This window comes from Rhincodon typus, chromosome 37 (genome assembly GCF_021869965.1).
Source record: "Rhincodon typus isolate 14 chromosome 37, sRhiTyp1.1, whole genome shotgun sequence".
In the NCBI taxonomy this organism is placed as follows: Eukaryota; Metazoa; Chordata; class Chondrichthyes; order Orectolobiformes; family Rhincodontidae; genus Rhincodon; species Rhincodon typus.
In genome coordinates, this window is record NC_063368.1 from 11,579,081 (window position 1) to 11,595,502 (window position 16,422).

At 43.1% G+C, this 16,422-nt stretch overlaps 2 protein-coding genes across 3 annotated transcripts in view; both read left to right on the forward strand.

Annotated features, from left to right (window-relative positions):
• The window catches only part of LOC109932347 (ferritin, heavy subunit-like), a 50,183-nt gene extending 44,387 nt beyond the window's left edge, over positions 1–5,796 (forward strand). Inside the window, exons 1-4 of one of the 2 annotated variants that reach the window (XM_020531576.2) lie at positions 936–1,146; positions 3,337–3,483; positions 4,906–5,031; positions 5,493–5,796. In XM_020531576.2, the coding sequence (XP_020387165.2) occupies positions 1,045–1,146; positions 3,337–3,483; positions 4,906–5,031; positions 5,493–5,648 (531 nt within the window). In that variant the 5' untranslated portion in view covers positions 936–1,044 and the 3' untranslated portion in view covers positions 5,649–5,796. Of the gene's footprint in view, positions 1–935; positions 1,147–3,336; positions 3,484–4,905; positions 5,032–5,492 lie in introns of those variants that run through there. The other variant, XM_048617651.1, reaches the window with a different exon arrangement.
• Positions 5,797–8,728: 2,932 nt separating this feature from the next.
• LOC109932352 (ferritin, heavy subunit-like) lies at positions 8,729–12,323 on the forward strand. The gene is made up of 4 exons (XM_020531580.2): positions 8,729–8,930; positions 11,009–11,155; positions 11,412–11,537; positions 12,018–12,323. Exons 1-4 carry the CDS (start codon positions 8,829–8,831, stop codon positions 12,171–12,173), a joined length of 531 nt encoding a protein of 176 aa, XP_020387169.2. The 5' UTR covers positions 8,729–8,828; the 3' UTR covers positions 12,174–12,323.
• The last annotated feature ends 4,099 nt before the right edge of the window (positions 12,324–16,422 follow it).

A 16,422-nucleotide genomic window follows, 5' to 3' on the forward strand; every position in this document is an offset into this window, starting at 1 on the left:
CTTTGTTTTTGTTCCTGATTTACAGCATCCGCAGTTCTTTTGGTTTTTATTGAGTAAAAGTAACTTACTTCCACCAATCTATACATCAAGGCTGTGATCATACCGTAACATTGAGTGGGGATCTTCAATTCCCAAAGCCTCACAGGCCATCAGTCCATGGGAGGCTGCTCCATTGAACACAGTTGCTGAGCCGTACGTTCTACAGAATGCAATGTAAACAGTAACAGAAACTCTCCACTTGGAAACATACTGGAGTTAAGCGCTAGTTCTACTTCAAACAATTAAAAACTGAACATGGAGATAGGAACGTTAAACGTACGATGTGTTTCCAGCAGCAATTTAGATATGGAGGCCTGAGACCTTCTATGTCACTGAGGGACTCAGCTCATTTAGCATTTTGCTTTTCAAACTGAGTTTCCAGAGACCCAAGGTCAAGATCACAGGAGATTCAGAATGGATCCACAAAGTACATCAGTTGCCTGTATTAAATGATCCAAAAGCACATGAATTCCGTTGCTGAATAGCAATAGGAAAATGTTTACTGTCAACAAAATCTAGCCATTTTTCAATGTGCTCCAACACTGTAATTCAAAAGGTACAAAGGCTATTCCCTCAGAGTAACAGACTGACAGAATTCTGCAAATCTGTGATGAGCGTGTCTTAACACATACTCTCAGATACAAAAGTGAAGTTTTAGAGTGTATTTTATTCTCATTTTCAGGTAGATATACTTCCAGAATTTGCATTTGTGCGGGAGGTCAATGGTCATTCAGCAATTCCATTATTGACCAGTTGTCAATTCTGATCGGCTTCTGGATCCAATTCCCATCCTGCACTGATTGGACATGGCAGCTGATCAATTGATTAACAAGAGTGATTGGCCATCACTGATGATGTCATTTCCTGCTTAATAAAATGAGGGTCTGCTCCTAGAGTATAAACAATGTCCCAGAGCTTTGATGTTTTATGGTGTAGTTTGTGCTGTTCCTAAATTTTTCATTTTGGTATTAAAGAAAACAGTTACAACAAACTATTTTTCCCAAGATGGCCTCGCAGATTTGTCAAAACTATCACCAGGATTGTGAAGCTGCTGTCAACAAACAGATTAATGTGGAGCTCACTGCTTCCTATCTCTATCAGTCTTTGGTGAGTGTTGTCTCTAAGAGGTTAAAATTTAACCTATTGTGTTGAAGTGTATGGTTATCCATGTTTTTAATTAGTTGATAATCTTGTAGATGGAGTTTTTGTGGTTCTTTCCTAAATATTAACGGAGGATAAATGTGATGTTAACATAATGGGGTATGATACTCCCATACACTAAGTGAGGCCTCGGTTGGCCTTTAGTGATTTAGAGGGTGAAGTGTCCTTGGAGTTAGTTGCTAGTTCACTTACTGTTGTCACTGGCAGTAATTGTCCCCATTTTCTTTTTTTTTTTTCCCCCTAGATTGTCAACTTGTTAGGGCTACTTTCCAATGGAATTGGGACAACCATGTGGGAATGGAATCACTCACTGTCTGGTTACCCTTTTTCTGCCACTTTCAAGTATCCTGACTTATTTTCTTTTTGTGTGGTGATCTTAAAAGAAATGCTGATTTTTTTTTTTCTTATTTTTTTATAAATAAACATTGCAAGGGGGCTTCATCATGACTGATAAATCAGATTTGGTTAATCTGAACAAATGTCATCAAAGTTAGGCTGTGACTGCTATCTGATTAAGTAGACTGCAATTGAGGCCTACTTGGCTTTTTGTACTCCATGAGATGGGTGTGGCCCATTCTTTCACAGCCTACAGAAAGTTGATCTGCTGTGGTGTGTGAAATGCTGCAGCCCCACTGGGGCTGCTGGAATGTGCTGAGGTTATTGATACAGTGACAGTGAAGAAATGGAGGTTGTTCCCATGCTGTCTATCCTGGATTGAAACAAACTAGCCCCTTTATCCAGGTGGTGCTGTGACTGTAACCTTCCAAGGGGTAGGGTGTGTTGAAGTAACCTTGGTGAGTGCTGCAGGGTACCTGGTAGATAATGGACACTGAAAGGAGGTGGTGAATGCAGTCCCAATGAAGTGGGCTGCTCTGTCCTGGATGGTGTCTGCTTCTTGCATGTTATAGCTCCACTTCTCCAGACACGTGGAGAATATTCATCATACTTTGGGCTTGTGCTTCTCATGAGGAGACTTTCTTCTGAAATGAGGATTAAGTCCCTATAACCTCCATTGGGAGGTGGGAACAGCTTTCACTGGTGAGCCAGTCCCAACTCAATTGGGTAGCATATGCGCCAATAACTAAATCCCCACTATTCTGCACCTACCACAACTTGTAAGTACCCAATTCAGCCACAAAGATGAATTGTGCTTGACTGTATTTTAAGATGAAAATAACTTCCCATCAGATTTCTTCAACAAAACTCTTAGCTGCTGCTTCAAAACCAGAAGAATAGCCTTTCATAAAACTCAACACATTGAATTGTGAACATGACAGTTCAGAAATGAGTGAAATATGGGTGGACAAACTAGAATTTTGCTTATTCTAATAAGTCAAATCAAGTTTTCTAGCTTAGTGTTGCATTATTTCTCTCTAATATGTGACCTTTGCTCAGTTGGTTTTCAATTTGTTCTCTTCACAGAATGCTCTGCTCACAAACTTCTGGATGTGAGTGTACTGCATAAACAAGTGTCACAAACTATTGCTGTAACAATCCAAAGGCTGTCACTCGGCAGGCTTTCCTTAGCAGAATCTTGTGCCACTTTCTCTTGTGTATCTCCAGTATGGAGAAGAATATTGTGTAGAACTAAAATATATAGTACATCCAATCCCATTGATCTTGAGGTTGCAGAAAACTTGCTCCCTCCTAGTTAGTAGTTACAGCAGTGCCCAACATCTGTGTTCCATATTCATTTAGACCAAAGGTAAAATGTAGTGTTGCAGCTACCCTACTCAACTACACCCTGCACTCGAGCTCCTGGTCCTTGTTTAAACTATTTTCAATCACTAAATGATCCAATTCTGATGTAGATTAGTGAGTGGAAACATGACTACTGCTTTTCTCTCCTCCAATGCTGTGCCAGACACCCTGAGCAATTCACTAGTAGTTTGAAGCCAAAATAAAACATCGAATTTGCATGTCACCAGGAAGAAACTGGGTTGCTCTAGTTATTGCCAGTTAAAGGATTTACTGGCTAATTGGACACCAGTTCTCAACCATGGTCACATACCAGGCATTTAACAACTTATGGAGTTGTCAGTTTGCTTTAGAAGGCTAAACAGACACGCTAGTTCTCAGAACTAGATTTGGAGCCAGTGATGTGTTTAATGGGCTTTAACCTGTTCTCTCTTCCAGATGTCCTACTTTGACCAGGATGATGTTGCCCTCCCCCATTTCTCCCGGTTCTTCAAAGATCAGTCCCAGGAGAAGCAGGAACATGCAGAGAAGCTGCTGAAATTCCAGAATCAGCGTGGAGGCAGAGTCCTCCTCCAGGATGTGAAGGTTGGAGTTGGAAGAAAATGGAATGGCTGCTCTTATGGTGTGGTTTCAAGTCACAAATAACAGGATTTTCACATCTTGAAAGGGAGTGAAAAGTTCTTCTGTCTTGGCTTCCCTGTTTGATCTCCTTTTTTGTTTTGAAGCCAGTTTCAAATCAAGCCCTTTGGCCTGCCATGTCTATGCTGACCCAGCAAACATCAAACTACATTAATCTCATTTACCTGACTTGGTCCACAGTCTACTCTGCCCTGGCATTAAGTAGTTGTCCAAATGTTGCCGGAGTAGCTGTCTCCACCACTGCCCTCCTCTCAAGTGATGCAGTCCATATTTCTACCACCTTCCTTTGGGAAAAGGCTTCCTCTAACCTGCTTACTCCTCAAACCTGTGCCCTCTGGTCTTAGTGTCTGCCATGGGGAAGACATTCTCCCCATCTACTGTCCAGACTCTCCAATATTTCATACTTCCATCAGATAACTACCTCTGCTCCAAGGAAAATTTCCAGCCTATCAATGGAAACCCCTCAATGGATTTTCCACCTTTGGCAACATCCTGATGACCCTCACCTGCAGTGCCATCCTGTCCTTGTGATTGAGGTTCTGGTCACTACACTGTTTTCTATCTTTGGCCTGGCCAATGGTGCAAAGTTTGTAATAAGTCTTGGCCCTCTTCTGTGCCCCAACTAATGGGGACAAGCATCATGTAAGCCACTTTCACCACCCTGTCTACCTTAGATCTTGTGAGGATCAATGGTCCTAAGCATTTGTTACTTTGTTTCCTTGGTGTAAACACACCCTTCAATGAATTAAATAGTGATGTTTCTGACCATCCTGCTCCGACAGGCATGAAAAAACTAGCACAGGTGGGACTTCAACCTGGGCCTTGTGTATCAGAAATGGGGACACTACCACTGCACCACAGGAGCACTTGGGATTAAGCTAGGCATGGCCTGATCTAAACTCCAGCAGATGGACACTGGTGCAAACAATTACTTTTGTGTAAATTTATTCCTTATCCCCACAATGACCTGTTCCTGAACTTCCTGTTTCAGATGAAGGATAAATTGAGCAAGGTGAAGGCAATTCTCAAGTAACTGGTTTTTTTTCCCTACATCTGGACTTCAGGGATGGCCCCATTGCTCAGTGGCTAGCAATGTTGCCTCCATGCCAGGGACACCAGGTTTGGTTCTAGCCTCATCTAACTGACTAGAGTTTACATGTTCTTCAGTCTGTACAGGTTTCCTCCCACAGCCCAAAGATGTGCAAGTGAGGTAGACTTTCCATGGGGAAAATGCAGCGTTAGAGGCTTGGGTGGGGCTATGAGATGGCCTTTAGAAGGTAGGTGTGGACTCAATGGGCCAAATGGCCTGCTCCCATGCTGCAGGGAGTCTGATTCTGAAGCTTGACTGTCCTTTCTTTCCATTCTCAGAAGCCAGAGAGGGATGAGTGGGGTAATACTCTGCAGGCAATGCAGGTTGCCCTGGACCTGGAGAAGAATGTGAACCAGAGTTTGCTGGATCTACACCAACTTGCCACTGCCCAGACTGACCCTCATGTAAGCTTCACCACCTCCTCATTCTCATCACTGCTAGACCCTCAGGGCAACACTTCATTGGTTGGTCTTTTGTGGATTGGAAATTCACTGATGTAACCCTGCTGAGACTGGACATTTGGTATGCATCTGAAGTGATCACAATGATTACAATGTTACAACTGGTCAGCAATGAGGTAAAATGGGAATTTGAATGATAATCTAGTGGAGTGCTGAAGTGATATTGGCCACTGAATTCTCATTTAGGATCATTGCAATCCATCACAATCTAACTCAGCTCCATTTAACAATCTGCAAGATGTATCAGCTAAAATGCTACTGTCCTCACTGGCACAAATTCACCAGGGGTTAGCTTTTTTAATTTTTAGGGCTGTCTACAGCTAGTATGGCTCTGTTTTGCAGTGGGAATTCTGAAATTGTTGTGGATAGTGTAAATGCACCCAGTTGTCATTCCTCTGTTGCAGCTATGTGACTTCCTGGAGACCCACTATCTGGATGAGGAGGTGAAGATCATCAAGCAACTTGGGGACTACATCACCAACCTGAAGCGCCTGGGAGCTCCTGAGAAAGGGATGGGAGAGTACCTGTTTGACAGGCTCTCCCTGGAGGACAGCAGTTAGTGTGGCATGGAGTATTGTCTGCTGGTTGTTAATGCATTACCCACTTCACCTGGACAATCTGGCTCCTTCCAGGGAGAAGGGACTTGTAGCAAAGAATGTAATGGCTGTACCAGCTGAATGGAAATGAATAAAATGATGTATTGATCTTATTTATTGTCCATCAGACTGCTGGATGCTGTGGGATGTGTCCCTTGAGAGCTTGAAGCCAATAATCTTTCTGCAATTTGTTTGGCTGAGCAAATTGCTCATTGGACTAACTTCACTGTCTTTTTTTTTTTCCATCCCACCCCCACCTCATTGGACATAAATTAATAGATGACATTCCTCTGACCCATGAATCCAAACTATTCCTGCACCCGTAACTTGAGGTTGTGGTAAGTAACTTGTGGGGGCAGAACATCTCTTCAACAATTACTTTCCCAGATATGATGGGTACAATTGTCATTAAAAGAACTTATCCTTTCAAAAGGATAAGACTAGCATCCAGCAACCCTGTTTCCATGGAAACTTCTAGGTTTTTCCCATTAAATAGCTTCCCCTCAGCCTCCCTGAAAAATAAATTAAAGTGGGTGGGGGGGGTGAAAAAAAATCACAATTTGAAGATACACATGAGCTGATGGCTGGATCAGTTCACATGAAAGGCCTAAAAGAAGAGACACATCAGGTTTTGCTTTCTACCCAGGAGCAGGAACCAGCTCCGTTGGGAATCAGATGATCTCAACTTGTCTGGTATATCCTTCCCAATGGCCCCTAACCTGACAAGCATATTCTGTTTTTGCATTTTGCTGCTTTTTATCCCCTGGGGACACAGCCTAAAGTTATTGAGAGCCAGTTAAGGTTCAAACCAGGACCAGTACTCATGGCCTGTGACCTACCCAGCCTTGTTACAGCCTACTGTAGTTGTTAACACTGACCAGTTCATTCATCCTTTTTGTTGGAGTTAAATATGCTGCTATGCCAGGGGCCCTGACTTAAATACCCATCTTTAGGAGTCTCTCCACCCTGCAGGGATCACTTCCAAGAAGCAATCCAAAGTTGTCCTACTGTGACTTCCCTCAGTTTACTTTCTTTCCCTCTTCCCCCCAGCAGTGAGTCTCAATACACCTGCCTGCCCCTCTTCTTTCCCCCATTCCCCGATAATGTCAAGCCTGCTAGCCCACAGCTGGGGAAATTCAACCAAAACGTTCACTGGAGCCCCGTTCCAGGGTCAGCTAAAGAAATTCTCCAATACACCATTAGATTATAACACATGCATTCAATACCACAAACAGCAGGATAATAGTGACCTGAGAATTACACTATATATACATAAATGCTTCCATCGACTTATGCTTGCAGCTAAAACTGGCATTTACTATCAGAGCTTTACACAAGAAGCTGCTACCTTGGTTCTTTTGAGCTTGCCATGTGCTGAAGGCTTTTCCTGATGTAGGTTGATTTGACGCAGTGATGTTGCGAGGAAACCTGGAGATGCTGACTTACCTGTACAGTTGCTTCCTTTATCTTTTTGAGGTGTTAGAGATCATGTCTTAGGGAGGGGACTATCAGAGACATCCTGGGGATTGTTTCAGGGAGTTTTGCAGTGAGTGCACACTGGAGTCTTCATGGAGGCTGAGAGTCTTTCAGGCCCTGAACGTATTTGTTCCATCACGTAAAGCCTTTCATTTTAAACAATCTTAAGTCTTGGCTATAGAATCCCCATCGTGCAGGAAGAGGCATTGATCCTCCAAACAGCATCCTGCTCAGACTTACCCCATCCTCTTAACCCTGTGTTTCCCACAGATCATCCACCTGAACTGCACATCTCTCAACTGTGGGAGGAAACTCCCGCAGATACGGGGAGAATGTGCAAACTCCACACAGACAGTCGCCCATGACTGGAATTGAACCCATGTCCCTGGCACTGTGAGGCAGTAGTGCTAACCATTAAGATACCATGCCATCCTAAAGTAACAAAAACAGGAACACACTGTTGCTAATTAATGGAGTCATTGATTCATTGATTCATTCATTACAGAAACTGACCTTTTGCCCAACCTGTCCATGCTGACCACGTTTCCAAAACTGCCTCCGACTTGCTCTTATAGCCATGAGTATTCATAAGGATTGACCTCTGACCATGGTTTATGTATAATATTCAAACTTGTCATTCAAACCAACAAGTTAGGACAAGACTGCAACCTGGTATTTGAAGCAGATATTGAGTAAAAGTAACTTGCTTCCACCAATCTATATGTCAGTGCTGTGATCATGCTCTAACATTGAGTGGGGATCTTCAATTCCCAAAGCCTCACAGGCCACCAGTCCATGGGAGGCTGTTCAATTCAACACAGTTGCTGAGCTGTACATTCTACAGAATGCAATGTAAACAGCACCAGAAACTCTCCATTTGGAAACATGCTGGAGTTGACGGCTAGTTCTACTTCAGATAATTAAAAACCGTACATGGAGACAGAAATGTTGAATGTGTGATACATTTCCAGCAGAAACCTGAACATAGAGGCTTGAGGCCTACTATGTAGAAGAGTCACTTAGCACATTTAACATTTTGCTTTTCAAACTGGGCTTCCTGAGCCCTGAGGTCAAGGAGATCACAGCAGATTCAGAATGGATCCACAAAGTACATCAGTTGCCTGTATTAGATGGTCCAAAACCACATTATTTTAGTTGCTGAATAGCAATAGGAAAATGTTTACTGTCAACAACATGTAGCCATTTTTCAATGAGCTCCAACATTATCATTCAAAAAGTACAATGACTAATCCCTCAGAGTAACAAACTGACTGAATTCTGCAAATCTGTGATGAGCGTGTCTTAACACATAACCTCAGATACAAAAGTGAAGTTTTAGAGTATATTTTATTCTCATGTTCATGTAGAAATACTTACAGAAATTGCACTTGTGCAGGAGTTCAAGGGTCCATCATCAACCAGTTGTCAATTCTGATCGGCTTCTGGATCCAATCCCCATTCTGCACTGATTGGACATGGCAGCTGATCAAGAGTGATTGGCAATCACTGATGATGTCATTTCCTGCTTAATAAAATGAGGGTCTGCTCCTGAAGTATAAATCAAGTCCAAAGGTTCTGATGTTTTGTGTAAAGTTGGTTTGACTGATAAATTTGTGTTTGGGTTGTGAATTGTTGTGGGGAGGAGTAGGAAATACTGTTCATCACACCATGGCCTCCCAGATTTGGCAAAACTATCACCAGGATTGTGAAGCTGCTGTCAACAAACAGATTAATGTGGAGCTCACTGCTTCCTATCTCTATCAGTCTTTGGTGAGTGGTGTCTGGGTTGAGAATTCAATCTATAACGCTGAAGTGCACTGTTTTCCTTGTTTCTAATTAACTTGACACTCTTTTGTAGATTTGAATTTTGTAGCTCTGACCTAAAAATCCCTTCAGGATAAATGTGATGTTATCATAACAATGGGATATGATACTGATGTACAAGAAAATCATGCCCCAGTTGATCTTCAGTGATAGAGGGTGAAGTTTTCTGAGTTATTTCACAATTCACTTGCAGGCCTTTGTCTGGCAGAAATTGTCATTTCTTTCCCTAGAATTCCCAAAACTCTATCTGATTGTAGAAAGAGTTGGGAGTTGCATTTGCCCATTGGCTAATCACTTTCTTCTTTGTGATATTTTCAAGTGTCTTGATTATCCTTAGTTTTCTCCTGATCCCAAATAAGTATATCATGCCAGTTTTGATTCTACAATGGAGAACTATGGCAGTGATTGACTATAAATAGTCATGCTCAGAGAAGCCAGTCTGTGACTGGCATTAAGTAGGCCTCAGTTGTGGACTATTTGGCTTTCTACATTCACAATATTTCAGTAGATCATTGCTCTTTCGTGTGACTTGTTGGTGTGTGCACAAGGTACCTGGAATGCCGTAAGGTTTCATTTGACCTAATGAAGGTGAAGAAATAGTTTCAAATCAAGCTGGTATGGGAAATGATATGGCCCCTTTCTCCAAGTAGTAGTGTACCCATGCCCTTCCAAAATGGTAGGATGTATTGGTTTAGAATTTTTGTTGAAGTACCCTTCAAGGTTACTTCAATGAGTACCTGGTAGATAGTGGACACTGAAGGGAGATAGTGAATACAGTAACAATGAAGTGAGTTGCTTTGGTCTGGATGGTGTGTGCTGCTTGAATGTTAGACTTCCACTTCAGACACGTGGAGAATATTCATCACACTCTGGGCTTGTGCCTGTTAGAAGGAAGTCTATGACATGAGGATGAAGTACCTATCAGCTCCATTTGGGAGGTGGGAACAGCTTTTGTTGGTGAGCCAGTTGAGCTTTAATCACTGGACAGTGTCCCAACTCTATTGGGAAGCATCTGTATCATTAAAATCCCCACTATTCTTCACCTGCCACGACTTGTAACTACCCAACTAAACCATTAAAATTCATTTGCCTAATACCTTTTGTGTTACAAGGGAACTTCTCCCCAAGTTTCCTTCTCTAAGAAGAACATGCCTGTTTAAAGATTAACAGGCACTTGCAATCTGCAATGGTTGAAGTTAAAGCAAGGGTGTTGTTTTTATTTACTGTGTCTAAGCTGGTGACATGCTCAGCAGATCATTGCTCGATCTTTTGGGTCACTAAGTCTGTCCTGGATTTGACCTTTACTGAATTTCGAGTTTCACTTGAATGCTTGTTTCTCAGCCTCTGGATGGGAGTGTACTGCATACACAGGTCTGTAATACACTGCTGCAACAATCCAAAGGCTGTCATTGGGCAGGTTTTCCTTGGCAGACTCCTGGTATCTCTCTCTTTCTTTTTTTTTTCTCCTCCGTACTCCAGATAGTAACACACTTGGACAGCTAACATGTAGGGTACATCCAATCCCACTCCTCTGCAAGATGAGGAAAACTTGCTCCCTCCTGGTTATTGGTTACAGCAGTGTCCAATATCTGTTTTCCAGTTTAGGCCCAAAGGAAAAATACAATGCACCTACCCAACGACATTAGCACTCCAGCTCCTGGCATTTGCTTAAACCATGATCAATCACTAATCTTATCTGATTCTGATGGCGCTTACTGAATGGAAACATGAATTCGGCTTTTCTCTCTACAGACTGGAATAGACCTGCTGAGCAATTCACCACTGGTTTAAATCAACATAAAATGCATGTTACCAGGAGGAGGCTGGGGTTTGTTTTGATAAATTCTTGAACTGAAGCAGCTGGCTAATTGGACAATATGCATTCTCAGCCATTTTAATATACTAGATGTTTAACAGTTTATTGAATCTTGAATTGATTGAGAAGGCTAAACTAGTCCTGCCATTCTGAGAATAGCCCCAATTATCAGTGTGTTTAATGGGAATTAACTTATTCTGTCTTCCAGATGGTGTACTTTGACCGGGACGATGTGGCCCTCCCCCATTTCTCCCGGTTCTTCAAAGATCAGTCCCAGGAGAAGCAGGAACATGCGGAGAAGCTGCTGAAATTCCAGAATCGGCGTGGAGGCAGAGTCCTCCTCCAGGATGTGAAGGTTGGAGTTGGGTGTTTGGCAGGCAGCAGGGGTGGTAGAGAATGTCTGTCTGCTTCTCGGGGATGGCTGTGGTTAGCACTGCTGCCTTAATGCCAGGGACACAGGTTTGGCTCTTGTCTTTAATGACTGACTGGAGTTTTCATCTCCTCCACATGTCAGAAGATCAGTGGATGTGGACTCAATAGGCTGAATGGCCTGCTTCCATGCTGCAGGGATTCTGATTCTGAAGCTTAACTGTCCTTCTTTCCATTCTCAGAAGCCAGAGAGGGATGAGTGGGGTAACAGTCTGCAGGCAATGCAGGTTGCCCTGGACCTGGAGAAGAATGTGAACCAGAGTTTGCTGGATCTACACCAACTCGCCACTGCCCAGACTGACCCTCATGTAAGCTTCACCACCTTCTCATTCTCATCACCGCTAGACCCTCAGGGCAACACTTCATTGGTTGGTCTTTGTGAATTGGAAATTCACTGATGGAACACTTTTTGTCCAGATATGACATTATTGATTAATTGAACATACCGATGATAACAATGTCACAACTGCTCAGCAAAGAGGTAAAATGGGAATTTGGATTATAATCTACTAGGAGTGATGAAGTGATTATTGGCCACTGAATTCTCATTCAGGATCATTGCATGAATGATCACTGTCCATCACAATACAACTCAGTTCCATTTAACAAATAGCAAGATGAAGCAGCTGAAATGCTATTGTCCTCACTGGCACAAATTCTCCAGGTGTTAGCTAGATTTTCAGGGCTGTCTAGAGCTAGTATGGCTCAGTCTGCTTTGCAGTGGGAATTCTGAAATTTTCTTGGATAGTATAAATGCAACTAGTTGTTGTAATATTCCTCTGTTCCAGCTGTGTGACTTCCTGGAGACTCACTATTTGGATGAGGAGGTGAAGATCATCAAGCAACTTGGGGACTACATCACCAACCTGAAGCGTCTGGGAGCTCCTGAGAATGGGATGGGAGAGTACCTGTTTGACAAGCTCTCCCTGGAGGACAGCAGTTAGTGTGGCATGGAGTATTATCTGCTTGGTCTTAATGCATTACCCACTTCACCTGGACAATCTGGTTCTTTCCAGGGAGAAGGGACTTGTAGCAAAGAATGTAATGGCTGTACCAGCTGAATGGAAATGAATAAAATGATTGTATTGATCTTGCTTATTGTCTGTCATTGACTACTTAGGCTGTAATTTTGGTAGATAATGCTTGAGTGCTTGAAACAATTAATTATTAATGGGCTAATCATGTCACTAAATTGACTAAATCAGACTAGGAAACACTTTGCTAGATCTTCTGAGCACTACTGCACTATATTGGAAAGGCATAACTAGCTGAAACTCCTCTTGAGTGACCTATAAATTCAAGCTACTCCCCAGCTGGCATGTGAGGTTGGGGTTTGTGGTCTGTGGTGTGGAAAATCTTTGATTATGAAAGGTTAATATAGTTCTGGATGTGATGGATACAATTGCACTGAAAAGAATTTTCCTTTTCTGAAAGGAAGTTTAGTCTTGCCTTTTGACTAGGTAGACAAAATCCACTCTCATAAATGCCACCCATCCCTGATTCCATGTTCACTTCCTGGTTTCCCATCACAAAGCTTGGCCTCAGCCTCCCTGAACCCTGATTCTTTTCACGTTGGCCATTAATCACAACTTGAAGCCAAAAGTAAACAATCTGACTGAGATCAATTCCCTTCAACCACGACCTAAGGCGAGATGTGCTTCAGGTTGTGGTTTCTAACCAGCTGGTGGAAACAGCTCAGCTGGGATATCATCATAGGATCTCAAAGTGGTAGGTGTATATGGCGCAATGCAGCTCTAACATGACCAGTAGTCTATTCTAAACAGGAATGCTTTCTTTCCCCTCTGGACTTGGCCTACGATTCAAGGGAGGTGGTTGGGGCTCAGATCAACACTGGGGCCCAAGATTGTAACAGGGCAGTTGTTATAAACCATCAACGGATGGGCAATTTTACCACTTCATTCCTTCCCCAGTTTCAGTTAGACACTGCTCCTTGACACAATATTTGTTGTTCTAGCTCAACAATGAGGCAATCCACACTGTTTGGAGGGGTCAGCTTTTCCTGTACGCAATGCCAAGTTGTCTTGATGTGTCTCACTCATTTTATTTTGTTTCCCAATCCTAGGACTCCTGACACCAGCTCCTCCTCTTCAAGAATCTTTCAGCCTGCCAGGCTTCAGTGAGGAAATAATTTAGCCTCAACATTCACAACCAGCACATTCCAGTGAGCCAGCTCAAGAAATTCTCCTGAAATGTATTGGATTATAAAGTCTCGTTGCCACCTACAGCAAGATAATAGTGTCCTGGGAATTACATAACACATGATTAAATGTTTCCACTTGATTGACTCTGACTGCTAAAGCCAGCATTGAGCGCACTCAGCTGCTCCCTTGGCTCCTCTGAGCTTCCCACATGGTGAAGGTTACTCCTGATGCAGGTTGATTTCACCCAATCACATTGAAGGAGCAGTGTGACTCAGAGGAAACCTGGAGGTGCTGACTTTCCTGTACAGCTGCTTCCTTTATCTTTCGAGGTGTCAGAGATCATGGGTTAGGGAGGGGGCTATCAGAGACATCCTGGGGATTGTTTCAGGGAGTTTTGTAGTGAGTGCACACTGCAGCCTTCACAGACAATGTGGGTCTTTAAGGCACTGAATATATTTGTTCCACCACATAAAGTATTTCATTTTAAACAATCTTAAGTCTTGGCTATAGAATCCCTATAGGGCAGGAAGAGGCTGTTCAGCCAATTAGTCTGCACTGATCCTCTGAATAGCATCCTGTTCAGACACACCCCGTCTTCTTACCCCATGTTTCCCACAGCCAATCCAAAATAAACTGCACATCTTTGGACTGTGGGAGGAAACCCACACAGACGTGGGGAGAATGTGCAAACTCCACACAGACAGTTCCCCAGGCTGTAATGGAACACAGGTCGCTGTCACTGTGAGGTAACAGTGCTAACCACTGAGACACCATCACACCCTAAAGTCCCCAACAAAGGAATATGCTGTTGCATACCATTAAAGTCATAGAGTCATATGTTATGGAAACAGACCCTTCAGCCCAACTGGTCTATGCCAACCAGGTTTCCCAAACTCAGCTATTCCCACTTGCCTGTGTTTAGCCCATATCCCTCTGAACCATTCCTTTCCATGTAAATCTCCAAATGTCTTTTAAATGTTGTAATTCCACCTGCCTCTACCACTTCCTCTGGCAGCTCATTCCATACACACACCATCCTCCGTGTGAGAAACTTGTCCCTTTTAAATCTTTCCCCTCTCACCTCAAACCTATGCCCTCTAGTTTTAGACTCCCCTACCCTATCCCAGCATGCTTTTTATATATAGTCAATCTTGAGTGTGCCAATGGCGAGGCTACATTTAGTGCTCAGCAACTGTTACACTTCAGGAGGTGGTGATGAGCTGGTTATTACAGTCCACCTGGTGTAGGAGAGACCAGAATGATGCTGCTAATGCTGCTGAGGAGGGGGTTCTGGGATTTGGATTCACAAACACTGATATTGTTCCAAGTCAGGATGGCGATAGATTTACATGGAGCTGCTTCAGTGTCACTGGGGCTGTATTGAGCCAGAAAATTGGAAACTATTCCAGCATTATTCCTAACTTCAGTCTTCTAGATGGTGGACAGACTTTGGAAAGTCTGAAGTAGAGCAATTTGCAACAGAATTCCCAGCCTCTGACTTGCTCTCTTAAAGCCATGAGCATGAATTAGGATTGACCTCTGACCATGGTTTCATAGAAAATAGATCATAGAACAGTACAGCACAGTACAGGCCCTTCGGCCCACGATGTTGTGCCAAACTTTTACCCTAAACCTAAGGTCTATCTAACCTCCACCCCTGCCTTATACTATCATCCATATGCCTATCTAATAGCCACTTAAATGCCCCTAATGAGGCCAACTCCACTACCGTCACTGGCAATGCATTCCACGCCCCTACAACTCTGAGTAAAGAACCTACCTCTGACGTCTCCCCGATATCTACCTCCACTCACTTTAAAACTATGTCCCCTCGTAATAGCTACCTCCACCCTAGGAAAAAGTCTCTGGCTGTCCACTCTATCTATACCTCTGATCATTTTGTATGCCTCTATCAAGTCACCTCTCATCCTTCGTCGTTCTAAAGAGAAAAGCCCTAGCTCTCTCAACCTTTCCTCGTAAGACCTACCCTCCATTCCAGGCAACATCCTTGTAAATCTCCTCTGCACCTTTTCCAATGCTTCCACATCTTTCCTATAATGAGGTGACCAGAACTGGACACAATACTGCAGATGTGGCCTAACCAGGCTTTTGTACAGCTGGAGCATAACTTCACGGCTCTTGAACTCAATCCCTCTATTAATGAAAGCTAACACAGCATATGCCTTCTTACCAACTCTATCCACCTGGGTGGCAGCTTTCAGGGAACTGTGAACATGAACCCCAAGATCCCTCTGCTCCTCCACACTGCCAAGAATCTTTCCGTTAACCCTGTATTCTGCTTTCAACTTTGTCCTTCCAAAATGAAGCACCTCGCACTTTTCAGGGTTAAACTCCATCTGCCACTTCTTAGCCCAGCTCTGTATCCTATCAATGTCTCTTGGTAACCTAGAACAGACCTCCGCACTGTACACAACTCAACCTACCTTCATATCATCCGTGAACTTACTAATCCACCCTTCCACTCCTACATCCAAATCATTTACAAAAATCACAAATAGAAGAGGACCCAGAACAGATCCTTGTGGTACACCACTTGTAACTGAGCACCATGTTGAATATTTTCCATCCACTGCCACCCTTTGTCTTCTATGGGTCAGCCAATTCTGAATCCAATCTGCCACATTTCCCCCTTTCCCATGCCTCCTTACTTTCTGCATGAGCCTACCATGGGGAACCTTATCAAACGCCTTACTTAAATCCATGTATACCAAATCCACTGCTCTACCTTCATCCACGTGTTTGGTCACCTCTTCAAAGAATTCAATAAGATTTGTGAGGCATGATCTACCCCTCACAAATCCATGCTGACAATCACGAATCAAACTGTGCCTATCCAAGTGATCATAAATCCTATCTCTCAGAACCCTTTCCAATAATTTGCCCACCACTGAAGTAAGACTAACTGGCCTGTAATTTCCGGGGTTACCCCTACTCCCTTTTTTGAACAAATGTATAGTATTCAAACCAAAAAGATAGCATTAGACTGCAACCTGGCATTTGAAGCAAATAT